This window comes from Neopelma chrysocephalum, unplaced genomic scaffold (genome assembly GCF_003984885.1).
Source record: "Neopelma chrysocephalum unplaced genomic scaffold, ASM398488v2 Primary Assembly neopelma1_43, whole genome shotgun sequence".
Taxonomy (NCBI): Eukaryota; Metazoa; Chordata; class Aves; order Passeriformes; family Pipridae; genus Neopelma; species Neopelma chrysocephalum.
Window position 1 is genome coordinate 9,637,467 of NW_020897702.1, and position 27,556 is coordinate 9,665,022.

Genomic DNA, 27,556 nt, shown 5'->3' on the forward strand with positions numbered 1-27,556 from the left:
GGCAGGCACTGATCTCTTCTCTGTGGTGACCAGTGACAGGACCCGAGGGAATGGCCTGAAGCTGTGTCAGGGGAGGTATAGGTTGGATATTAGAAAAAGGTTCTTCACCCAGAGGGTGGTTGGGCACTGGAACAGGCTCCCCAGGGAAGTGGTCACAGCACCAAGCCTGACAGAGTTCAAGAACTGTTTGGACAGTGCTCTCAGGCACATGGTGTGACTCCTGGGGATGGTCCTGTGGAGGGCTAGGAGTTGGACTTGATGATCCTTGTGGGTCCCTTCCAACCCTGTCATGAGGTGAGCGCCTGACGGCAGAGGCTGCCGAGCGCGGCGGGACTGAGACCCGGCGGCACCAGAGCTCAGGCCCGGGCAGGCCCCGGCGGGCCAGGGCGGGCGCTGTCCCCGTTATCCCCGCCCGCCGTTGCCCGAGACGCCGTTCACGACAGCGTCGCGGCGGTGCTGCCGTACGGCTGCCGCACGGTTTCCGGCGCGCCGTGCCGATGGCGTCCGAGCTGGAGAGGGAGCGGAGCCGGGAGCAGCGGGAGCAGGAACAGCGGGAGGCGCTGCTGGCCCAGGTGGGGGGCCCGGCCCGGCCCGGCCTTGCCCCGGTGCTGCTCAGTCCTTTCCGTCCCCCAGGCTGGGCCCTGGGTGCTGCGCGGGGTCAGTGCGCTCCCGCGGGCCGCCCTGGGGGGGAACGCCCTGGGAGAGCCCCTTGTGCGCCGAGGGGAGCCGGGATGCGGCACTGGGAGCGGCAGGACGCAGCCAGGAACTGAGTTCGTGCTTTTTGTCCCTTGTGATATTGATCCGAGTGGTGTTTCACTTTCTACGTGTTTCTGGGCTTACACCTTTGAAAAGAGCCAGGGCCGGTCGTCTTTACAGCCTCTCTTCAGATTTTTGTATACATTGATGACGCCACCCCCGCTCCCCAGCCTTCTCTTCTCTAGACTAAACAGCCCCAGGTCTCAGACCTTCCTTAAATGAGACATAAGAGGCAACTCCTCCTTGTCTTCCTGGCCTATATTTCCAAAAGAGTCCGTATCCCTCCATTACAACATTCTGGTCACTGAAGTGAAGTGATGTGTGTGTGCGCTAAGAAGTATTTTTGTGGAGTCATGATGTTACTTGCTTGGTTCTGTGTTGCTGTAGTGAGAGCCAAGAATTAGGAAGCTCCCACTCACAGGTGCTTTGATATAGTTGCTGTGACTTGGAGACCTGTGCTGATCCTGATCCATTCTGTTCAAAACCTGCTTATAGGCCATGTTAGGCACTTGTGCTGATTCTTGTTTTAACTTGTAGGCAGAATGAGTGTTGATGTCGTAAACGGCACATCAGTTGGATGACATGATTCATTTTGAAGTTTGAGGAGTAGGGGTAGATAACTACATAGAAAGAAAAGAGTATGAGGAAGACAGGATATGGAAAAAGTATGAGGTTGTGAGGATGGGCTTTTGACGGAAGGCCAGAGTAAGCAGCAACCAAATCTTACTGGGCAAAGATATTTTCACCAAAAAAAAGTAGTGGGAAAACGGCCTGAATAGCTTGAAGCTTACATGTCAGTGATGTCTTTTCTCAAGGCAAAGCAGAGAGAGGACTTCACGTAATACATCATAAAGGCGTCTCCCTTGTACAGTTGTGGAACTGTTTCTTGTTTCTAGAAGTTCTCTTCAGTGATTTCCCCCTTTTTGACAAACAGTTGAAGGGAAATTCCTTTAACTTAGTAACAGTGAACCATACTCCCCTGCAAAAGTTTGTTATTGTTGTCTTTTGCTGTATTTGAACTGCTGTATGATATGCTTAAGAATGCTCCTTTGCTCAGTTCAACCTCTTGGATGTTCAGAAAATACACTTAACAAGAAGCAAAACTTATGTAGGACACCGTTATCCTGCTTTACCTTTACATTTTCTTCTCCATTGGTGCCACTTGTATTTGCTTAGAATCCTAGAACAGCATTGGCTGAAAAGATCTTGAAAGATCATTTGGTCCAACCCTTGTGGATTAGGGAGTCTAGATGAGATTATCTAGTGCTCTGTTGAGTCATGTCTTGAAAAACTCCAGTGCTAGGGTTAAGGGAACTTTCCTCTCTGACCACCCAGGAGCCACTCTGGCAGCCACACTCCCACCACCTGAGACTTTTCCTGCTGGAACTGGAGCCCCTTCATAGTGGTTGGCTCTTGTGAGCTGATGGGTGCCCCACTTGACTCGCTACACACCCCACTCACATAGTCAGACCTGGTTTCCTTCCCAGTTCAACCCCAGGTTTCCCACAGTAGAGTCTCAGGTGTCTAGATCCTTAAGACAATTTAATGATGGTGCAAAACACAAAACCAGCTTGAGCTGGTGCTTCAAACAACACAGTTCCTGGGCTTTTATACCCTTAAAGTCTATGCAGTCTTATAGTCTGGGGTATTCCTGCTGAGTCCTGGGCTCCTGCTGTGTCTTTCAGTGTCTATTCTCCTGGCTGGTCCCAAAGGGCCCCATGCCCTTTGCTGTGCAAAGGGTTGGCACCAGTTCATGGCCTCTTGCCTGGGGCTCTCACCATTTCCCACTACCTAGGGCACAACCTGGGGCCTCCATTGCAGCTACACCGAGCTACCTGCACTGAATCCGTTCCTCAACAGGGATTCCACCTGCTGTGGAAAAGGCAATAAATTTGTGTTTAACCTCTCGTCATATTTAGGTAAGTCTCAATTCATGGAGGCAGGAAGGCTGAAGAGGGAGGTTTGGTTACTAGAGAAACTACAGCAGTGAGCCAAAATTGCTCTCACAGAGGAAGGGTTGATGCTGAGGGTGAGAGCACTTCTTCATGCTGAGGATGTATGGGGAAAAGGGGACAGGTTGGTTTTGGCAGACTTTGAATTGTTCCTAGAAAGCATGGTATCTTGAGCGTGGCATCTCAAGAAGAACTGAACAGCCTTGGAGAAGGTGGGAAGGAAATATTCAGAGATGGTCATGGTACAGGCTGTTCAAGGACACTAAAGGTTTTGAGATGAGGAAAAATAGGCTGAAAATAAAATTAATTTGAGAGAGTTCAGTAAAATCATTAGGTGATATGGAGAAGGAAATGGAGAATTGCTATCTGCTGTTTCTTTCGACTCAAGAACTGGGTTGTATTAAGGGATTTGCATGTAGTTGTCTTAGAGCAGACAAAAGTGAACTTTCAGATGATGCACAGAGAAATTGTAGGATCTCTTGTATAGCATGTTGTAAATACTGACACTCCACTTCCATCCAGATGATAATAGCCTAAAAGCAAAACTATATGTTGAAAGTTATTGATTGAAAAGTTGCTGAGCCTCAAATTCCTGGAGGATACAGGAATGTTCTGGAGGTGGCTCACTTGGACTTAACCCTGTTTTACACTCTTGTCAGTGTCCGTGTGCATTGCTGGACATTTTTAAGTTGGGATACTAGCTTAGATTCTCAGTTCTGAGAATGTCAGAGCTCTCAGAAGTCTAATACAGGGAAACAGAAGGGAGTATGATTTGTGAAATACTAGGCACTATAGTTCTTCAAGTCCATTTTTTGTGGAGTGTAGGAAGGGATCTAGAGACAATGACATTGTTTTCTACAGGATATAACCATTAGAGATGCTTGGTCCCTCTATGACCACTGAGAAACTTCTGTGATGTGACTTTTCAGCTTCCTACTGGAAGTGTACATTATGGAGTCTGTGTTATTTTTCCATGGTGTTATCTTTTCACTTCCAAGCAACCTAAAGCTAATTCGGATTCTCTGATTTTCAGGGATTCTCCTGGGTGCATTGGGTAGCACTGAAACATAAATTAATGATCAAATGGTTTTCTTTGCTGCTGCTTGTGGAATTGCTGTGTTCATCATCTTATGTATGCCCTTGAACTGTTTCTTTTCCTTGCAATAAGAACTAAAACTTGTAGTAAGGAGAGGACATGTTGAAGGTTGGGAGTTTCCCCCCACCCCCTTTTCTGCACCAGAGTTTTAGAATGTGTTAGCAAAAGTCCTATACAAGTCCTTGTGGAACAAAGGAGGCTGTAGAGGTTGCTTTATCACTAATTTGACTGTCAGAGAAATTTAGGCATGAACCTTTTTTTTTTAACTTATTGCATGTTTCCTCTTCCCATTTATGGACCCAATAACCTAATATTAAGCTATGTAAAAGGACAACATTGTAAGACTTCTCCTGTAGCTACTCTGTTATTTCTGTGAAAAGTCAATTTATCATTTTATAACATGAAAACATGAGGATGTCATAGTTGCCATGTCAGTACTCTGCTGTATGCAGTTTTGGGTGAACAATATAAGAAAGATATTAATCTCTTAGAGAGTGTCCAAAGGAGGGCAACAATGATGGTGAAGCTGTATGAGGAGCGGCTGAGGTCACTTGGTCTGTTCAACTTGGAGGAGACTGAGAGGAGACCTCATTGCAGTTACAGCTTCCTCTTGAGAGGAAGAGGAGGGGCAGGAACTCATCAGTCTCGTGACCAGTGACAGGACCTGAGGGAATGGCCTGAAACTGTGTCAGGAGAGGCTGGATATTAAGTAAAGGTTTTTCACTCGGAGAGTGGTTGGGCGCTGTAACAGGCTCCCCAGGGAAGTGGTCATGGCTCCAAGCCTGACAGAGTTCAAGAAGTGTTTGGACAACGCTTTCAGGCACATGGTGTGATTCTTGGCGTTGTTCTGTGCATGGCCAGGACTTCGACTTTGATGATCCTTGTGGGTCCCTTCCAACTCAGGATATTCTATGATTCTGTGAACAGAACTGGGGGAAAACAGCAAGGCTTTATGTCAATGTGTTTTGACTGTCTTGCTTGCAAAGGCAGAAAGAGATGTGTATGGACTTTTCACAGCTGGCTAACATAGTAAAGTCAGTTATTTGGTGTTTGCAGTCCTAGAAGCTCCTGCCTTTTACTTTCGGAAAGACATTTTGGAAGCTGCGTAGGTCTTTGCTTCTGATAATCTGAGAAGTTTTGAGTCATAATTGTACTTCAGCAGCTCTGTTTCTGCAAAGATCAGATGTTCAACTAACTCACCTTGAGGAGCTTTTTGTTATGAAATATTGAACTTGCACTTCTTTTGAAGAACCAGCGTGTCGCTGAATTCATTGATTGAGATTTCTCTTTTAAATTTTGGAAGTGTATTCTTTCATTTGTGTAGTCTGTCCTCCCAACTGCATTGGTTAAACCCAGCAGCTGATAATGTTTATGATAATGATCAGTAATCAAATAATTAAGTGTTGACATGCAAATTGTTATTGAGCTTCAGAAATAGCATCTTGTTTTGATGAGCCTGATAGTTCATGACACTGCTGTTTTGGTTTACAAGTTTACAGCAAGAAAATAGTCTGATGTGTGTTTTGGTAAGTGCAGGGATGTGTACTTTTCCTAGACATGAACACTTCTTCTCTTGGTAAAATCTATCAAGATTTCATTTTTGGGTTATTCTGGTATCTGTACTATCATATTTCTGTATTTTAGGGTTGCTCTTCTGTTACTTGTTTTTTTTTCCATGGACTTTGAGTCTTTTACACTTTGGCCTCTGAGGGTGATGTGATTTGACTATTCCTTGTGCAGAAAAACCTGCCTTTTAATTGTTAAGGATTACTGACAGATTGCAAGTATCTCTTGATAATAGTACATATTATTTTTTTTTTAAATGGGTGTAGTATTTGCTGAGATGATGGAATGCTTTGGCAGTATTTTATAGTTCAGTTTTTGGTGGAAAGTTACAGAAATTTCTCCTTAGATAGGAATTAGTAGCCAAACACATACCACTATAAGAGGTTATAGAGCTGTTATTTGTTGGAAGTAGCTTCTGTGCTATAATACTAAGCACCTTCTTTTTGTTCTTTCCCTTTTAAATCCTTTATGAAGTGTTACATCCCTGACTCTTTGCTGAAAGAAATAAGCATGTCAGCATTGCTATATTCACTTAAATCTGTGGTATTAGGAGAGTAGCAATACTGAGCAATTAATGCTGCCTTTTCACAAAAAGTTTTCAGACTTTTGACAAAGCACCTCTCTATGCATTTTTGCAAGCAACATCTTTGATTTAACAGACAGGTCATTTTAGAAGGTGAGCAATGAAGACAGATGTCTTCATTGTTATATCCTGTAAGGCCTTCCTCTAGAGCTTGCTTTGTCACTGGAGTGGAGAGGTCCTACATTAACATGAATTACCCATCTACAGTTTCCTAGCAGGAGTAGCTACCCTACTGCATCTGCTTATCTGTTGTGTCTGTACCAGCAGAAACAGTTACTGCCTCCCAGATGTTTCTGACCGAAGGCTGACATCTCCTACAGCCAGCTTTTTAAATCACATCTGACTTTTCTCTAATGATTATTGATCACAAGAAGCTTAAATGATTGAAGTGATGGTTCTCTCAGTGACCTGTCTTCTGTGCCTTTTGGCTGGTGAAAATGACAAAGAGTAGTGACGTTTCCGGCTGGCACAGCTGTGTCTGGAGGTGGTGGTGGTACAGGCAGCGCTCTGACTCAGTTGCGATTTGGCAAGTTGGGGTGGAAGTTAAGCTCTTTCATGTGTTTCCGCTGCTGTCTTCCTTGGGAAAGCTTTGTGGGTTTAACAATAATTGGAATATTGAGAGTAGAAAAATAGTCTTAAGTATTCGCAAAAATAAGTGTGTTTTTCACACAGAGAACTGCAAGGAAGGTATGTTCAGGTTCCCTCAAGGTAAGCACTCATATAACCAGGGCTCTCTGGCTCTGAGCTTTGGGGTGATGGAAGGTGGGAGGGTAATACATGCCACAGCAACCTTTCTGATAGCTGGTTATCAAAACAATTAATTGAGTGGAGGGGTTTGTATGATAGGATGGGAGGTGGTCCTGAAATTAGAAAGAAAAGCTCAGTGTATGTATTTTGGGTGCCTTATGTTGATGTCTGAAGGACTGGGGATTTTTTGACCTTTTCTAACAGAAAACTGTTGCTGAAAGGAGGTTTTTTCCACACTTCTCCCCAAAGCGCACATTTTTTTCTTCGTTCCTTGTGCTTAACTAGTAGCTTTGATGACCTTGCCAGAGTGGCAGCTTGTAAGCTTGATCTGCAGGAAGCTGCACCCTGCTTTTGGTGGGGTTTTGTGTCAGGGTAGTCCTTGAAGTGGCTTCTCCTGAGGCTACAGTGCAAAGATAGGCCTGGGTGGGAACATGTGAGGGGGAGTGCAGAGAGGAGAGGCATGGGAGTGGAACCCTGCCCTTCACTGACACACAGACAGTAGAGCAGCTTAGCTGTTGCTCTTTGTGTTGAATGTTTTTGTCATGCTGTATTGATCTGATTTGTGCTGTAGAGTTTCTCCTGGTGGAGGAAAGGTGACTTTTCTTCTTTTGGATGGAGAAATTGATTATTGAATGGTGGGGATTATTGTCTGGAGAACTAGAAATTGACCACAGTTAAAGATGGAAAATTGCATGGTCTCTGTAGTGGTCTTGAAAACTTCCTCTGGCCTTGGTGAGAACTGAAATGGTAAATAGAGTTCGGGTCAGGAAAGAGTGTTGGTCAAGGTTTCTGTGAGCTGAGGAGGGAATTTTGTATCCCTAATTGACATCTCATCATCCCTTCTGGACATCCTTGGGGACTGTTTGTAACAACTTCCATTTATTGTGTGACCTAAATCTTGGCTGTTGGCAGTGTCTGATCTTTTCTGCTTCTTCCTGGTGTGGCATGGTAATTTTTGCAGGTTTTGGTGTTTGTGTCTGCAGTGTATTACAGGCTATTTTGGAGCAAGCTTTATTCTTTGTTTAGCAGATACTGTTGTCAGCAACTGTGCAGGCTGGCTTTAATGACCTGCTTAATGAAAACCGGAAATCACTTTCTTTGAGCTTGGTTTCCTCCCACATCCAGATGGACCTGCGAAATCCAAAACCCTTTTGCCTGCTTGTGGTAAAAACTACAAAACTTGGCTTTGTTAACCATGGCAAACATTGGTAACATAGTGCTATAATTATTGTTTTAATAGCACCTTATCAACTAACCGTTCAAAGTGCTTTGCCAGCCTTAGGCTTCACCCTGTGCTTGTTGCAAAGGAGACTATGAGCACCTTTATTAGGGTGTCACAGATGTAGGTTGATGCTTGCCCTTCTTGACAGGTTGTTGCTTGTAATGGTTCTCTCTGTTCATGTGTATCTTGCACAGTCACTTGCATAATTGTTTCATTACTCTTGAAACAGAGATATTTCAGAAATGTAGCATCCTGTATTTATGGAGAAAAAACTTAAAAATATTGCAGTGATGACCTGAGATGTACCTCATGTTAAGTACTCGTTTGTAAAGGGGAAAGGATAAATTATTGGATATTTTTGTGGTATGATAAGTATTAATGAACCTTAATGTGAATTAAATGCTTGAATTCCTGTGGGTTGACAGATGTGCAACTATTAAAGTTGGCCTTCACAAATAGAACAGTAAGTATGACAGGGGATTTAATTAGTTTTTCCTTCTTTTCTACATTTTATGAGATGCTAGTAAGCCCTGCATGTTTATAAAAGACAAGTAGAATATAAAGGTAAGTTTTGAAGCTAATAAAGTAATGTAGACAGATTTTCCTCCTCATTCTCACTTGAAAAAAGTGTGTGTGTGAGGGGAAAGCATCACCAACAATAAAAAATGAATATTGTAATTTGAGGGAGCTAGATAGTTTTTAGAGATAGAAGGATTCAGATGGTATCACTGCTAACTCTCTAGTCTTGGGTTAAAATGATAATTAAGGTGAAAGTATAACTTCTTTCATATTTTTAAATCTCTAGGTAGCTTTCTTTAATATTATTTTACATATATATATAGTTAAGAATCTTCTATATTTTGCATCTTCATCTAAGAAAAAACAAACTTTCACCTGATGCTTTTGTTTTGTCTTTCTCTTAACAGCGTGGTGGTTGATCTGCCACTGCAGATTCATCTTGCCCAATCCTGTTTCATTTAGTATTCGGGAGACAACAATCTGTAGTCTGATGATGATTTCTAGTCAATCTGTGTTCTAAATATGTGTTCTTCAGCCAAAATGATGATCCACCTCTTTCATTAGGATCATGTATCTCAATTACTTAAATGCTTGCCTTTTTTTTTCTGTTTATTTTAGATATAATAAAAAGTATAAAATCTTCTTTTATACCTTATTTGTAATATTAACCTCATTTTGGGCAATGTTTATTTCTAACTTTGGTAGCATGAAGGAAATAGTAATTTTATATAAAATATACTTTTTATTATAGGGAAGGATGAGGCTAAATCTCCTGTGACAGGCAGAGAGCGTACTCAATGAAGACGTGTTGACAAGCTGATCTTGACTGGCTTTTATTTGAGGCCTTTGTAGATTTATATGCCTGAGAATTGCTAAAGGGGTTGAAGGGAACTGTTGACTCCAGCTACAGTTCTTTCTCAACCAAAAGTGAAATGGAGTGTTCAAAAAGCCTGTCCTTTTCTCAGTCTGCATCTTGGCAACATGATTTCTGTTTACTTTTGGAGCAAATGAGCTCGGAGTCTGTTTTTGTTTTTATTTTTTCCCATCTAGAACCATATTCAGGTTCCCTTTATCTCCACTGTTTCATCTCTGTCCAGTTATAAATTTAAGTTTGGAGTATGTGGCTTGTAGACATTTTGTGAGTTGCATAGCTGAAGTTATTATCCTTCTCTTATCCATGGATGTGCCATGTTTAGTTACCTTTTTTTAGTCAGATGAATGTATTTTTAAGACAAAAGGCTCAGCATCATATAAATGGACTAGAACAGAAGATATCAGTCAGTGATTTCTGCATGAATTTTTAAGAGTGTTGTCCCAGATGCCTTAAGGTGGCCAGAGTTAGCCAGTGCGCTCTCTGGATCATGGAGGGATAGCAGGAAACACACCTGCATTTTTTTGAGTCCTGGGTGGTTTTGATGACTCTGTGTTATGCTTAACAACTGTTTCATTCTCACTGAATTATAATCCTGCTTATTCTTTTGTTGTTTTGTTTATTTATAAACTGGAAAATTATTTTGATATTGAAATAAATTACTCAGTGTGTTCTTAACTCATTCTTTCTTTATCTTTGCTTTTTATATTTTAAGAGGTAGCATTCACCCTTGTAGACTGTCAGCTTCATTCTAGAGCTGGAAGTCCGAGATTTGACCTCTTTATTTGAGCAGATTTATACTATTTTTTGTTTTGCAGTATTCCTTTGTTGAAAATCAAGAAGTGTGGGTACCAGCCTTGCTTTGCTTGCATTTAAGTGCATTAAAAATTTTATCACCTGGAGTTTCTAAGAAAGTAGACAAGAAAGGTTTTAAAGGGTGCTTTGTTTTGGCACAGATGTGTAGTATTTTGATTTTTTTTTGCTTTATTTAGTTTTTTGTTCTTTGTGTTGTGCCATTTTCAATAGTGCTGGCGACAATGTTAAAAAATACGACAGCAGTCCTATCTTTTTAAAAAATATCCTCTTAATCTTACCTTTTTTGGCATGTATTTCTGTTCCTTGAACCCTTACAGAATATTGACCATCCTCCTGCAAGCATTGTTTGCTGTCAGGACAAAAGCTGCAGATTTCCTTCTTGACTGTATCAGAAAGGGGGGACCCCTGGTGGCCTAGTGGTTAGCAGGACTCTCACTGCTGCGACCCAGGTTCGATTCCCCGATCCTCCAGGCAGATGGAGCTCATTAGCCCTGTGAGGCCATCCATCTATGAGAAGGTCACTCTAAACAAACCTACGTCCTGAGGACCTCACTGCCATTGTCCAAGCTCGCTTGGCCCCGGCAGATGAACCTTAGGATTAAAGGGTGGGCTCAGTTCAGCGCATGCTGTGTCTCACCTAAAAAATCCATTGCGCAGGCTTGAAAGGTAAAAGACCTTTCCCAAAATCTTCGTTCGCAAAGACTGGCCATTATTATTATTATAGTATCAGAAAGGGAGAAACTGGCCTGTGGTAGGGAGGTTATATGTCTTGTGCAGTGCACAGACGTATATGTAGAGAGCTAATAGCTGACCAGGAGGAATGACTTCAACTAGCTGTCTGATCTCCTGAGATTTTTTGTTTGTTTGTTTTAAATATTGGTCTTTTAAAAACTTATATGCGTTCTTTTGGCTTATGTTTGACAACACTTTCTGGTGAAACTTGGTGTTTCAGGATAAAAATTCCAAACTCCACCTTTTGTTTTGATTTTAGTTATTTTAAAAGAAAACCCTCAAACAAATAAAAAACCAAAAGCACTCTCAAACTTGCAAGACTTATCTAACACAAAATCAGGGGTGTAATAATATAAAATAACTTTCCTCCTGTTTAATTAGGATGTGCTGTATTGCACTTTGGGACAAAGAGTTTCCTAATGAGAAGTTATATTAAGTAAACTTGCTTCTGAAAGTTTCTGCTGGAAGTAATAGAGGGAACTTCAGAAGCTGAAAAAAGTAATTCTTTTATTTATGTGGCTTATAAAAATCCTTTCCAGGAATTGAAACTGTCTGCAGTGATGGTTATTTTTTCAGAAGCAGTAGTGAAAGTATTTCTAGTTTTATCTCCATAACCAGAAAGGGAGGAACATTCTGCAGCCCAAAATGCTAATCCTTGTATACTTGTATACTCCTTTAGAATATTTGTGTGGATTTCTGCAGTTTCAAGGTTTGTATCTGGCTGAGATATTTTCAAAGTTGAATGTGCACAGAGATAGGCTTGCTAACAGATGGTGAGCTGTGCTTTGCAATGCAGTAATTGCCTAGAGAATTTTTTGAACTAGAAACTCAGAAGTCCACTGTATCATATCATGTATTCAGTTCATGAAGGTTGCAATAAGAGAAGACTTATCAGAATGACGAATGGAAGCTGAAATGTCTTTGTGTCACTCTTATTTAGGATGATGAGATGAAATCAGTGATAGAGAACCTGCAAGGCTGTAGCTTAAGAAGGCGAGTGTGTAGTATGTTCTAGCTGAATGTCCCCTTTGACATGTAATCCAAAAATATTTTTATTGCTGTCCTCTAAAAGGAAAAGTTCTCAAGCACAGTTTTCGACATTGTGTATGGTTGTGTCAGTGTGGCTTGCAGAGGTGTGTTTGTAAGGATATGCTACTGAACTCCCACTGGTTATTTTTCTTCTCTGTTCATCTTAGGTCAAAATTAATTATGAAAAGGAGAAGTGCAAGCTGCTAAAACATCCACAAGGTGAAGATATGTGGATGCTTGCTGATGTGAATGAACGTGTGGAACAACTGGAAAAGGTGATGGAACTGTAAATCATTGAATTGGATTGTTAGCTTTACAGCATGTTTGTGTGAATAGAAAGCTTTGAGGGCTTTAAGATGATCTTTAAAAACTTTCTAATTTCTGATTTCTTTATGTTTGGATTTTAACTTTTTTTTAACATGGAAATAATCTTTTACTTGCAAAGACAAAAAATTTCCGTCATTCAATTCTATCTTTAGTTTCCACAAAACGCAGAAGAGCAAGTGCTGCCAGACAAGTCCTATGGGAAGAAATCTGGAGGATCCAAGGCTTCATAGCAGTCTTGTTTGTGGTCGTTCACAAGAGAAATCTTAATGGAGCCTCTGAATATCACATCCTTTTAGTGTAGCAATCTGTGCAGATATTTCAACAAAGGAAAGATGTGTATTAATGATATAGTGATACCTGAAGAAATAGATTTGACCAAAATAAATGTAGTGTAGTAGATATTCTATGTATAGTTATAGTGCCTTAGTTCCAGTGAAAAACATATTGAGAGGGGGAAGAAAAGCCAATTATGGATGTGAGGCATGCCCTCCCTGCCTCTACCACCCCACCCCAGCCCACCCCTCCCACCAGAAGAGAGAAAGGTTAGTAAAAGCAAAACATAGCTATGTGTGGTTTACCTTTTTTCAGTAGTTTGGTAAGTGGGTTGTGATTATTTTTCTTGTATGTGTGTGATTTGGTTTACTGAATCTCATTTACAAACATTTACTTGTAGGAACATTCTGTGCAGAAAAAAAAGAAAAAGGATAAGCATTCAAAAAAAGCTAAGAAAGAAAAGAAGAAAAGTAAGAAACAAAAATCTGAAAAGAAGGATGACTTTTCTGATAGTTCTTCAGTAAGTAAGGAATTTTAAAATACTTCAAATTACAGTCTTAAAACTTGAACCATTTTAGTTGCTGTGGGTAGATGTGGTTAGTAAAATTTAGACTAATTCTTACCATTTTCTGTTGGAAAAAACTGTGGCAAAATTTATCGATTTTAATATAGTGAGTATTTAATCAATTTAACATAGGCTGTTATGTGCCTGGGAATTTTATAATGTTGAATTCACTCATTAGGAACTAAGGGATTTATAAAAAATCCTTCTTCTGGGATAGAGAGGAAAAATTCGTAGGTACCCTGTTGACCCTGGTATATGGTAGAACGATGTGTCTGAAAGTGCAAATATACTTTGATTTTAAGCATGAGTTACTTCTGACTTTTTCCGTGGATGTTCAACCATGGACACTCCCAGGAACATGGGAATTGTACATGACTCAGGTGCATTTGAGTCTGTAAGCAGATGCCTTCACGTTGAGGGACACTGGCAAAACAGCACAGAGATGGCATTAGAAATGTGGTGCTGCTTTCAGTGTGTTTTTCCACATTGTGGAAAACATCCTCCCAGCATTTTGGTGTGAGTCAGCTGGCACTGTGATTTTTAATTTTCAGAGAGTCTCTTTTGTTGAGTGAAGGAATGTGCAGCGTGATGAGATTTATTTTTTAGGGACTGATACCAGAGATGAGCTATGATATCAGTGTAGGAAGTAACCTAAGGCACAAATGTCCTGCATTTTCACATGGGAGTCACCAAAACCCTTCAGACCACAACAGTGACTCCTAGGATAGCACACATTCCTGGCTGTAACTTCAATCCAAAGTCTGTTATTCCTATGACAGGTTCATGTAAATAGCAAAGCAACTGTCATTGGAGTCCTATTTACTTCAAGTGGAAAAGTGCAAGTGTAGGAAGCTGGATATGAAAAGAGGAGGCAATAGCATGTACAGTGCTTTATATTGTACTGTGTAACTGATTTTATTTTTTTAGTGTAAAACATAGTAATGAAGTAATGCATTTTTTATTTTGTTTTTGTAATGTCGTAATCCCAATTGATTTTGGTTTTGTTTTTATTATGACAGTTTTAGCTTTAGCAGTGTTATGCAAATACCAGTATGAAGTAGTGTTATATAATGTGATGTGCTCATGAAGTATAATGGAGTCTTTTGATCATGAAGGAACAGTCTTCTATGGAAATATCAATATTCTGGTTTTATTATCAGTATTTTAAAATATTAAACAGTATTATATTAGTAATGCTAATCACAATTAATTTTTGATTATCAATTCAGGATTTTGATTATCAATATACTTGGTTAGTATTGCATTTTATCAACTAATGTGTTAAGGTGTTGTTATTATTATTCTTTACATTAAACTCTCTTTTTAGGATTCTTCAGTTGAATGGGTTGAGTCAAATGTGTCACAGTCGGATGACACAGAAAAGGCTTGGAAGGTTAACAAGCAACCAGATGCTGTGAAAGAACCCTCACTGCAGGTGAGCAGGCTGATAACTAGTCCAGTGATAAATTCAGCATGACCAACTGTGAAACATGCTTAGGTTTCTTGACAGCTCTTTTGCAGTGTGTTGAACAAAACCTATTTTAGAGACAAATGTCTTTGCTTAGCTAGGTGAATGCTACTTTTCATTCACTGGAAGACTTCTCTACCTAATAGCTCTTAGTGTTTAAGAAAGCACTGCTCTTAATGTTGCCCTGCACCAGTTCCTTTCATCATCATTTGTTTTCATCGTCTAACAACTTGATATTCTTGAAGAGGTCAGCTTAATGGCCTTGACTAGATATGTTATTTTTTCTTCATAATTTTGGTGGGTATTCTATAATTGAATGAATTTTTCCTTCTATGGTGCTTAAACAGATATAAGGAAGAGAGGTGTAGAACTTCTCAGTGATAATTTTTATGGCATCAGTGCCTCTTCTGATTTTCCTGAGTGAATTCTGTGCCCAGTATTCTGGAAAATGGTGTAATACTGAAATGAACTGCAGTGATTTCAGTAACAAGTATAGTCACATACCACAACATCCTCAGTTGTGTAAAAATGATTTTTAATTTAGTGTCTAAAATTTTTTTCTCCTGAAAAAAGTCCCTGTTTCTCATTCTGAAATGGTGCATCTTGTTAAGAGAAATAAAAAGGGACTCTCAATCATATCTATTGTCTTGGAAAAGTATGAAGTAATGCAATGTGTGTGTCTTGATAATTTATACTGCAACCCCCTTTTTTTAAAGCAATTTTTGGTATAATGTATGGCCTAGACTTGTCTGGTTTTGGATGAAGAGTGTGCTTTTGACAGGAATTTCCTAGTCATCCCTACTTTTTTATTTTGGCTTATGTTATGAAGAAGTCTTGGAACACATAAATCCATTTCCTGTTGGATTAAACTAAATTAGAAGATGTGTTCTCAAAGTGCACCTAAGGTGCTTGATGTGACCAGTCTTGGCCTAGTCCAGAGTGCTTGCTTAAAAAAAAAAAAAGAAGAAAAGACAGAAACAAAAATAAAAATCCTCAAACGACAAATCTGAAACCTATATAGAGTCAGAGTCAGGCATTTTTCAGTGGTGCCCAGAGACAGGACCAGAAGCAATGAGCACAAACTGAAACACAGGAGCTTCCTTCTGAACATCAGGAAACTTTGTTTTACTGTGAGGGTGTCCAGGCACTGGCACAGGTTACCTGGAGAGGTTGTGGAATCTCCCTCTCTGGATGTATTTACAGTCCATCTGTACATGGTCCTGGGCAACTGTCTCTGGGTGTCCCTGCTTGAGCAGGGGTTTAGACCAGATGACCTTCTCCAGAGGTCCCATGCACATCCACGTTTGTTGATTCATGGTGCTGGCTAATATGGGCATAGGTATTATTGAAACACTTGAAGATAGATTATTTTTCAGTTCTTTCTTTTAGAGGAGATCTGGAATGTTGGGTTTCACCCCTGAAACTCCCTGTTGTGTTGCCTAATATCATCATGGCTAGGCTTCGCGAACGAAGATTTGGGAAGGGCTCTACCCATTTTTCATGCAAGCGCGTTGGTGGCTAAAAAGGCCAATACGAGATAGACACGTCCGGTTGCAAAAGACACAGCAGAGAGACTCCTTAGATGGTATATTCTGCAAGGCTCGATTCTTTCTGCGTTGTCTTTTCTCCTCAAGAGTGATCCTGCGTGCCTTCTCAAAAGCATCAGCAGCGTTATAAATGGTCTGTCTCCAGGCCTCCCGATTAGAGGCCAGAGTGGACCAGTTATGGTGATCAATATGCCCGAGGCTGAGTTGTTGCTTCAGGGAGTCCTTGTATCTTTTCTTCGGAGCTCCTCTCTTGCGGCAGCCGGAGGCAAGTTCACCATAAAGCAGGATCTTAGGGAGGCGGTGGTCCTTCATCCTGGAGACGTGCCCTGCCCATCGCAGCTGTGTTCTCAGTAACATGGCCTCAATACTTGTGATTGCTGCCTGTTCAAGAACAGATGTATTGGTCACATAATCTGACCAGCGGATGTTCAGGATTGTACGGAGGCAGCGTTGATGGAAGCGTTCTAGGAGACGCAGGTGGTGGCGGTAGATGACCCATGATTCGGAACCATATAAAAGAGTAGACAGCACTATGGCTCTGTAAACACTGATCTTGGTACTTTTCTTCAAGTGTTTATTACGCCATACTCTTTTATGGAGTTTTCCAAAGGCACTATATGCCTTCGCTAACCTATTATCTATCTCCCCGTCGATCTTACCATCTGAGGAGATGAGGCTGCCTAAGTAATTAAACTGTTGGACTGATTTGAGTTCTGACTGGCCGATGGTGATGTGGGGATGATGGAGGACTTCCTGAGGTGCAGGTTGATGGAGAACTTCAGTCTTCTTTAAGCTGACTTGCAGCCCAAAGAGCTCAGCAGCATCTGCAAAGCAGGATGTTAAACGCTGCAGGGCTGCTTCTGTGTGGGCAACAAGGGCGGCGTCATCAGCGTAAAGCAGCTCCCGGATAAGATGGTTTAGGGTCTTGGTGTGGGCCTTTAGTCGCCTTAGGTTGAATAGGCTTCCATCAGTACGATATCGAATGTAGATACCGTCCTGATCATCGAGATCTGCCGAGGCCCTTTGGAGCATCATGCTGAAAAAGATTGTGAATAGGGTAGGAGCGAGAACGCAGCCTTGTTTCACACCATTCTTTATTAGAAAGGGCTCAGAAAGTGTGTTGCCATATCTGACTTGGCCGTGCTGATCCTCATGAAGTGAGATGATCATTTTAAGGAACTTGGGGGGACAACCTAAAAGTTCCAAAATCTGCCAAAGACCTTTTCTGCTCACAGTATCGAAAGCCTTGGTGAGGTCGACAAAGGTTACATAGAGACCTTTGTTCTGTTCCCTACACTTCTCTTGCAGTTGTCTGAGAACAAATATCATGTCTGTGGTGCTCCTGTTGGCTCTGAAGCCACACTGACTTTCAGGTAGAATTTCTTCTGCTATAGCGGGTATTAGTCTGTTCAGGAGTATTCTTGCCAAGATTTTGCCAGCAATGGAGAGCAGAGTAATACCACGGTAATTTGAGCAGTCAGATTTAGTGCCTTTCTTCTTATACAAGGTGATGATGACTGCATCACGAAGGTCTGAAGGTAGTTCACCTAGTTCCCAACAGCGCACCACAAGCTCATGAAATTTAGCATGGAGTGCAAGGCCCCCATGTTTCCAGACTTCGGGTGGAATTCCATCAACCCCAGCTGCCTTACCGATTTTCACCTGCTGTATGGCCTTGAGGGTTTCTCCTAAAGTGGGGGCAGTATCCAATTCGAATTTCACCGGTTGTTGTGTGATGGACTGAATTGCTGAGTCTTGTACTACACGGTTGGTACTGAAAAGAGTCTGAAAGTGTTCAGACCATCTATTCAGTATGGAGGTTTTATCTGTCAGAAGCGTTTGACCATCTGCACTGAGTAGTGGGCTTTGGACTTGGTACGTAGGCCCATATGCTGTTTTCAGGGCCTCATAGAATCCTTTGTGATCCCCTGTATCTGCACATAGTTGAGTTTTTGCAGCTAGATCGGTCCACCACTTGTTCTGGATGTCACGGAGTTTCTGCTGAAGCTTGCTGCATGCAAGACGAAAGGCTATTTTTCTTGTGTGACAGGATGGCAGTGCAAGGTGTGCTTGGTGGGCAGTTCTCTTCTTCCTCAACAAGTCCTGGATTTCTTGATTGTTTTCATCAAACCAGTCCTTGTTCTTCTTGAGGGAGAACCCTAAGGATTCTTCAGAGGATTGCAGGATGCAGCTTTTAATATGATGCCAAATTGTTTCAGGAGAGGAATCTGCAGGATTTGTGGGATGGTTTTCGAGCCTGGTTTGAAGATTAGTCTGGAATCTTTCTCTTACTGTGGCTGATTGGAGGTCGTTAACTTGAAGTCTTCTCCTTGGGATACTGCCCCTTTTGGGTTTGAATTTGAGAATGAAGTTGAGTTTACAGCGCACAAGCCGATGATAGCGTGCCATGTAGCATCTATTCAGATTGACAGCTCAGACTTGAACCCTATTGAAGACAGCAAGACTCTTCTGCAAGATGTTTCAAAATAGATATAATCTTGTTATTTTGGTTTGTATGCTAGAATCATAGAATTGCTCCAAATACTTCTTTTTATAGAGTAGTTGCTTATAATGTGTATGTCACTGCCTTCTTTTGAGACTTCAGGATTTGTGTGTATAAATGTAGTAGTTATATCTAGGCTTTTTATATGCCATTTTTCTGTAGAGTAGTCCTCATTTTTAAAATCTCCTTGGTCTGACTTAGGTTTTGTAAATGCAGTTTTCTACCTGATATCTTGGGTACAGTTTACAGGCTTCAGATGTATAATTGTTGAGTTTGAGGGTGCAGTTAGTGCCTAGATATCCGAGGTATAAACTATGCTCAGTTACCGATTGCAGATTTTGTATGCACTAGAAGAGATATAAAAGGTCAGGAGGTCAAAATTAACAAGATGAGATGTACAGTGTTTCTTGAAGCAAATAATTAGCAGCCTGTACAATCTCATGTTTACTAGTGTCTTAAATATGTTGTGAAGATATATTTCAAATTATGGAAAGACATTTATGCAATTTATTTGTGTATTAAAAAATTGAAAGATCGGGGTTCTTAAAATGGTACTTTCTTTTCATTAAAGTATTTTATATGTGTTTGTAAAGACTATACTGTTTATTGTCGGAAACATTTGTCAGTAGTTGCACTAGTTTGGTTTGTACATGAGCCATGTTTCTGTTGGAATTATGAACGCTGATTCTCTGTTTTTATTTTATAGAGAGAAGAATGGATGAATTTAGACTTCATGTCACTGAAAACAACGTCAGTAGCAGCTGTCAAAGGTGAAAGACACAAAGAAAAAGTATTGGAACGACAGAAAGCTCAAGAACTTGAGCAGGTAGGAGGAATTAATATATTAAATTTTTTCTGCATTTTACTACTGGGTTCAAATATATAAGTCTTTATTGTTATTTAAACTAATGCGTGATGCATGAAGTGATAGTTATTTTAATAAAATTGGTCTGTTTGGGATGGGAAGGCTTCATACATCCAAGTTAATCTTGTGGAGAAAGGCCTTTAAACTATATTCTAGGTAAGGAGAAAGTCGGGTTTGTTAATACTAAGTTCTGTAATATTTGAAGGGCTCCTGAGATATTTTACTTAATGAAAATGACAGATTGTTGGTCTGACCACCTTCTCCATGATGTGTGTGACAGGAGCACCATTGGTTTGTGTGATAAAAGCTTACTTAAGTTACTGTCTTAAAGTCTAGAGTGCTAAGGCTTGTTTTTTCCTGAAGAAAGAATGCAGAGCAGTAGTTGTTCCTTTCATGTCCCTGTTGTTGGTGAACAGGGTGGTGCGCAAGGGGTTGCTGTCATTAAATTAATTCTGTTTACATACAGTTGATGACTGTTTTGTTGACAACCTCAAATGCAATTTAGTCTGATCTCAAACACAGTTACTGATAACCATCTAACATTTACTTGTCCTTACATTTTACAGTAGGTCCTTTGTTGCTGTTAGGTTTTCCAGTTAGTTGTGTCTGGGAACCAGATTGACCTGGAGTGCTGTTATTGTGTAGTATATGGTGCTTTGGTTATTGTCTTTTGAGAAGAGATTAATCTTTTTTTGTTTTTTTTCTCCACATAATTTTTTTACTGAACATTGTTTCTGAGCTGTTGAAGGACCATTTAATGTGGAGATCTTAAATCATCAGAATGTCAGCATGTATTATATATGGTTAATGACAATTTATATGTGTGCTTAATCCTGGAAGAGTATGATTCTTGTAGACTCTCTCACCCAACTCCTTGCTGTCCATGCAGGTTTATACTCTTGTGTTTTCTGCACCAGAGTGTCTGTTCTTTCTTTGATACCCAAACCAATCTGTATAACAGATGCATACAGCATGCCAATGTTGGGGGTGAACTGATGATATAACATAGACTTCACATACAAGTCTCCCAAAATTTATATTCTAGAAAATATCTAGAAAATACAAGCCATATGCTATGTACATATTAAAATTATTTCTGTTTTAGGCCATGCTGTCTGAGAGAGAACTTAATCCCTATTGGAAAGATGGTGGTACAGGTTTGCCACCAGAGAAGGATGAAGAAGCTTCAGTTAAGAAAGGTAAACAGCAACTTTTGGTAATATTCTTAAATTTCTGCTGCAGTTTCTGATCTCTATGTTGCTAACAAGTTACTGCTAATGTTTTTGTAAATGCATTATGAATTATATATTATTAATAATAACAATAATAATGTAATAAAGTAAAATTTGGATGGAAATTCAGTAGTGAATATTGGGTTCATATTACAGTATGTTCTTCGTTGTTTGCTCACTGGTTTTTAATCTTGAGTGGTTTGACCTTCAATATCTTTACAGAAATTCTCCATTTTGAACTAATTAAAGGAAAGCATGATTTAACCAAGACAAGATAAATTATTGTTGACTCATTTGGTTCCTTTCATTCCATTACACAAATTACTGTTTTAAAATATTCACCCACAGAAGACTGAGTCACATTAAAATGAAATACATTACAGATGCAGTTTATGAAAAATACGGCTTCTGTAACCTTTTCACTGCTTTCCTTACCCCAGGGTTATCCTGTCTGTTTCCAGCAAGTGCAGTTAGAAAAACGTTTTTCATGATGTCATTAAGCATTTATTATGTGATAAGAAGGGGTCCTTGTATTCTGTCAAGGGAAGAGTGGGGTCTGTGGCTTTTTGCGAGCCTTTCCCTGTAGACAGTCTGTCCTGCAAACCATTAACCTCATGCCTACTTTAGGAGTCGCAGAGATCAGTGACCTGTAGGAGGTGACAGGCATCAGTGAGTGTGTGTTCAGAATGTTAAGACCTCTGCTAGCTTCTCAAATGGAAAGCAACTGGTTACTCATTCATTTTCTGAGAAGGGGAATCCACTTGTTTCTGTATAAGGAGTATGCCAAAGAACGGGCACAGAAAGTGGAAACAATGAGAAAGCTCCTTAATGTCATTAAAAACCTGCAGAACTTCTCATATACTAGTCCTGTCTTGGAAACTGCTTGTTGTGTTCTATGATAAAGTAGAGAAGGTTAAATTAAATCTGTGGGATTGCTGAGGTATAACCAGTATTAACTTATGAAAACATGTAACTGTGTTATTATATTAATTCTGTTTTTCATTTGCACCCCCTTCAATTTTTACATTAAGTTTAGGTGAAGGTTTGATGTCACATACAGAGTAAGGTTAAATAGGAATAATTGAGATTTAAAACTGTGACCTCTCATTGTTTTCTACTTTAGTTACAGTGGTAGAAGATGCTGGATTAAGCTGGCTGCAAAAATCATACCAAAGGATGAAAGAGCAGGCTGAGAGAGAGAAACGAAATTTTGAGGAAATTGTAGCTGAGAGATATGGGGTGAGGATGTTCAATTAAATTTTCTTCATACTAATAGATGCTTGGAAAAGATTACTTTCATAAAAAGGCACAAGTACTTAATGTGTAGTGTAAGACCTAAGGAAAGAAGCAGGAAAAAACAACCTCTGAAGCTTCTCTCAAGTGATGAAGAGTTTAAAACTACCCAGCCTTTTATGCATTTTATTTTGTTAAATTTTTTTTTTAATATATGGTATACTACAGCAGATTTAAAATACTTACACAATACCCCATGGTCTTTAAAGTATCATGACTTTTTTATTCTTTTTTTATAGTCAGTGGAGGTATTTCAGTCACGATTAGAAGAAGCTGAAAAAGCTGCATCTAGAAAGGAAAATTATCAAAGAAGTGGAAGGTGGAGGAAAACTGACTATTCAGAAAGCAAGAGAGAGAAGAAAGAACAGCATATTGAAAAGGCGACACGAGATGAAGCTGATAGAAACAGGAGCGTGTTTGGGGGCCATACTAGGGAGAGGGATAGCAAGGGATGGGCACAAGAGGACAAAGATTACAAAAGAGGTATGTCAAGAAGAGACCAAGAATGTGGACACAGGAGCATGGACTTCCTACTAAGGGGCTACAGCTCCAAAGGAGAAAAATACTCCAGTGAAAAACGAAATCAGGAAAAGGGTTCATCTTTAAGCAATATGAAACACAAATTTTTGAAACCCTCTGAAGATGATTCATCATCTTACAGTGTACCTAGACACTACAAGTCAGAGCAGTCCTCTTCCAAACTGCCTGTTCATAGCTCTTTGAGCAGCCGTTTTCAGAAACCTGAAGAGGATACTGCCGTGTGGACCAAAACGCACCGCGAAGATAATGATGAGAAATTACTGTCTGATCAAAAATCATCAGGTACTAGGGAACAAACTGATGGCAATAGTTGGGAAAGAACTCCAAGTGATGAAAAAGAGAAGTTGCGACAGGAGTACCCAAGCGATATCTCTGAGAAGAAAGAGATGTTATCTGACAGTAAAACATCATGCTCTAGGTATTTTATGAACTTTTTTACTTGTTTCTTTGCTGTATCTTTCATGGCAAAGTATACCAGAAACTCTTACCTTCTTTGTGGCAATATTAGAACTGATCCTATCAGATCTCTTTAGTTTGGAGGAGTCTAGCCTCCAGCTAAGGGCAACTACAATAGACCACTGCAGAAGTAATGAACACCCCTTACTTGTCCTGTCTCCTCAGCTTATTTGAGAATTGCTAATGCTAGATTATTTTCTGCTTGTTTCTAATGTTAGTTCACACTGCAGTAAAATTGGCCTCTTAGGCAAAAAACCTGCAAAACAATATCTTAACTGTCAATGAATTTATAAAAGACAAACTTGAAATGTTACAAAATGCTAACTAAAACCTGAAATAATTAATACAGCAGGGATAGGTTTTGCACCTGTGAGGTGAATGCACATGCTTAAGTAGAGAAAAATAGTAGAAGGTACTGATTAGAACATGCATTTTGTGTGGAAAAGAGGAAGGATTAATAGGAGTGGGAAGGGAAACATAAACTAATAGGCAGCAGGAATTTAATTTTTCCTGACTTGCAGAGAGTAGTAAGGAGAAGTGGTCAGAAAAGTAAGTTGTAGAGAACTGACCTTTTGCTCTGCTCAAGGCCTCCTGTTCTCCAGTATTAGCAGCTTGCTGGTTCTCCCAGTGATTTGTCTAGAGTGGTTATTACTGTGAATGCTTTCCTTCAGATCTTTCCAATAATATGTAGGCATGTGCAAAAGTATTTTTAGTGTCAGGGTGGTTTTATTTAATTGTTTGGGAAAGCTGGACAAGTAAATAGTCTTGGTTGGAGTGTGTAAGAAGAATGGTATGATTTAGTTACAAACAGCATTTGATGAAATATGATCAAATGTAATTCCTTCTTTCTTGTATGCTTATGTCAGTTATGTGCAGAAAACTTCTTATAGCGGGGTTATGAATTTACTTTTAATTATTTGTTGGATTCTAATAAGAAGATACCTTAAAATTGTTTATTTTATTTATAATTGTCCCTATGTGTAGTACTTGCAGATACCTCACTGTGTATTTCCAGAGAAAAAATGTACGTGAATGAGTCCTGCATGAGTTACCAGCAACAGGCATCCTAGTGTACACAGTTCTTTATTTATATATATTGAGTATTTTTTCCAGATTTAGCTTGCTATACTTTGATAGAAGCCAATGAAATTTAAATTTTCATTAATAGCAAGAATATAAATTACTTACATGATGTTCACTTAATCTAATTTTTTTTTAAAAGCATGAACTTGAATATATATCATGGCAGAAGTAGTTCCAAATTCTGGCATGAATAGTTTTGCACACTATGGGAAATTCCATTCATAAATATTTGTAATCTCTTGTTTTATTGTTTATTTTAGTGTTTGCCTAGGTGCTATTTTGCTGGAAAATGATAAATAAATTTTTATACCTGTTTTAGTTACTCTGAAAAAAAGGTCTTGTAGCATTAAACCTGTGATGTATGAGACATTATTAGACATTCAAATTTAGCAATCCTCTTTGTTTTCCTATATATCACCCAAATAGTTATTGCCCTGAAATGTCTGGGTTTTACCAGTTAAATGTGCTTTGTAAACTTCTCATTAGAATGATTCATGGTGTATCTGAACTGAAACCTGTGAGACTTCCTCTGCTCTTGAGTCCTGGTTTGTGCATGACTTTGTTCAAGTACAAGGTCTCCACAATCCACAGTTGTTTTCCACCTGTCTTGAGGGGTAGGAACGGGGGTGAGGGGTGAGGGGGAAGGTGTGGAGCTGGTTGTTGCTTTATGTGTGTGGTGTGTTGACCCCCAGGAAGCAACTAAGCACGTACCCAGCTGCTTGCTTGTTCTCCATTCTGCAGAGGGAATCAGAAGAGCAAAGGGGAGAAAAACTCCTTATTGGATAAAGGCAGTGTAACGAGTGAGGGAGAGGGACAGCAACATGTGATGCAAAGGCAGTCAGTCACTCACCACCTCCCATGAGCAGACTGATGCCCAGCCGGTCTTTGAACAGCAGCTATTTTGTAAAGAATGCGCTCTCCAACCTTTTTTTTCCAGAGCATGATGGTACGTGGCATGGAATAGTCCTTTGGCTGGTTTGGGTTGACTGTCCTGGGTGTGACCCTCCCAAGCCTCTGCTCACCCCATCCTGCTTCCTGGGGGTGCACAGTGAGACCCAGAGAAAGCCTTGAGGCTGAGTAAGCACTGTTCAACAACAGCCAAAACAGCAGTGTGTTACCAACGCTGTCACCAGTTAAGTCCAAACCACAGCACCATATAGGCTCCTGGTCGTGAATGAGTGGTTTAGGGCTGCTCAAAGAATCACCATCAAAGGTATTTGCAAAAATGGTTTTAATATGAATCTACAAAAATGTGACTTAACAAAGTTTGGTGATAAGGTTCACTCTGTTATTTACTACATGAGTGAAACATACAAAGGAAAATTGAGAGAAAATTGATTTAGAATGATTTACACAGAGACTGAAGACACAAAAGGGTAAGGGAGACCCTCCCATTGTGTCATGAGGTTTTGAGTGAACACCCCCTTGCCTTAGAAACTCCTGATGGAGATTGGGTGTGGCTAGGTCCAGTCGTAGTCTCAGACTTGATGAACGGTTTTTATCTAACGGATTACATCTGTAATCAGTTAGGATCACCTAAAGAACCACTGTCCAAGATTTCAGCAAAAGGTGATCCTAGTACGGTGTTGTAGAAGTATCAGTTCACCACAGATTAAATTTTTACACGACTTCTGATACAGCAGCAGTCTGAGCTTTGTTCACAGTTTTAAGATGGATCACAAGATTTTAACAGTACTTAATCGTTGACTAATTTAACATTTATGAAGTGAGTCAATATGATTTGCTACAATCACAACAGTGACTTAATTATAGATCTGAGATGACAACATTCATACTATACTGGCTGTAGGGTATTTAAATCAATTCACACACATGCACACAGAAAGCTATTCTATAGGGATATATGTGTATAAATATATAAAGATATATGTATATAAATGTATGAAAGTATATCTTTTAAGGGTTCCTCGAGTTCAGTGAAATACTTCAAATGTCTTGGAATTTCTCAGTGGGCAAGAGTTGAGCCTCAAGGAGGGGAGAATTTCGGCTGAGGCCCCCTTTGTCAGCTTTCCACCATGATTCTCCAAGCTTTGCAAACTGGAGAGTTGGCAACTTCACCACTGCAATGCTATGGAAAATGTAAATTCCATCCTAACCAGACCTAGTAGAACATGTAATTATTGATACCATTGCCTCAGTATTGTTTTCTTCAAAGAAGCAGCTGCACTATTAGTCTTTTTTTTTTTCCTGTGTTCAGTAATGGTGATTCACTTTTTTTTAATTGCAAGCACAAAAAACTGTACCTTTTAGCTTTTGGTTGCCACATGCAGTAGGTGCAATGCTAATTGTAACTGGACAAAGCTGGAGATTTTGGGAAATGAAATTGTGTACAGAAGTGGTTTGCTTATTCAAGTTCAAAAAATTCAGTTATTATGATAGAAGTGATAATTCTTTTCCTCACAAAAGAGGAATAAGCATAGGAACTGTTTAGCTGATATTTTCTTTTTCATGTGTTTTCTGTTTTAGTATTATTAAACCTAATTGCACATCTTGTTTAAGATTTTAATTGTATTTCTTAGCCAATACAATTACTGAGCTGATTTATTAGTAAAGTGGAGATTACTTAGGCTTGGAAAACCATATAGCCCTTGCTTACTGATTTAACTTATTTCCAAGTTCCTTTAAACTGACTCTTAACTTCAGAGATTTTGTGTGTTTGAAATACCAAATAATCTGTCTTCCTATTCCATTCAGTGAGAATTGTCTTTTTAATATAATGTTGTAGAAAATTCTGGCTTTTGGAACATTTCAGGTTTCAATATGTGCAGTAGTTATCTGTTGGGAATAATTGATAAACTGCTGCTTTCTTTTTCTTACTAGTTTCTACAAGTTTCAAGACTTGTAATATATGTCCTTTTTCAGTGGTGTTGTCAGTCAGTTACAAGAAGTAAATCTTCTTTCAGATGAAGGCTTGAATTAAAAGGTGTTGCTGGTTCAGTTCTTTATCTCTCATGCTGAAAATATAGCTCTTAAGTTTTATCCCTTCTAAAGCACAGAGGAAGTTTCTTCAGCCTATAAATCAAAGTGTTTTGGACAGTAGTATGACACAGATTAATTAAAAGTGCTGATTGGATGTCCAAGGGATCTCCCCAGAGGAAAAGTCCATCAGCTAGTGTTTGCTGGAAGTCACACTTAATAATGGGACTGCTTCAAAGTTTAATTTGAGGCATAAAAAGCAAATCAAAACAATTTCTCAAGTCTCAAACAGTTCAGACAATGATTCAAGCCCTAGCACCTTAAAAAAAGCATATATGATGTAATAAACAGCTGTTCTTCCCTTTATTTAAATAGTCTCCTCAGTTTTGAAAAATATAGGTTAAGAAACAGTGAGAAGGTAATCTTTGAGGGTTTTGTGTCTGGTGAAGTAAAGGTATATTTTTCTGAGTTTTTGGGTTTTGAATTAGGGGTCTTGAAAACAAACAAAAGCAAGTTTGGTAATTTTCTCAGGACTGGGGAGACCTGGCAGTTAAAAATGACACCATCTTCAAGTTTTC

General features: G+C 39.7%; 1 protein-coding gene across 1 annotated transcript in view; it reads left to right on the forward strand.

Moving 5' to 3' along the window:
- The first annotated feature begins 471 nt into the window (after positions 1 to 471).
- Positions 472 to 27,556, forward strand: part of CWF19L2 (CWF19 like cell cycle control factor 2) — a 73,861-nt gene continuing 46,776 nt past the window's right edge. Inside the window, exons 1-8 of the mRNA XM_027677298.1 lie at positions 472 to 572; positions 12,057 to 12,164; positions 12,890 to 13,009; positions 14,382 to 14,489; positions 19,279 to 19,398; positions 20,543 to 20,636; positions 21,793 to 21,908; positions 22,202 to 22,920. Of these exons, the coding sequence (XP_027533099.1) occupies positions 498 to 572; positions 12,057 to 12,164; positions 12,890 to 13,009; positions 14,382 to 14,489; positions 19,279 to 19,398; positions 20,543 to 20,636; positions 21,793 to 21,908; positions 22,202 to 22,920 (1,460 nt within the window). The 5' untranslated portion in view covers positions 472 to 497. The remainder of the gene's footprint in view (positions 573 to 12,056; positions 12,165 to 12,889; positions 13,010 to 14,381; positions 14,490 to 19,278; positions 19,399 to 20,542; positions 20,637 to 21,792; positions 21,909 to 22,201; positions 22,921 to 27,556) is intronic.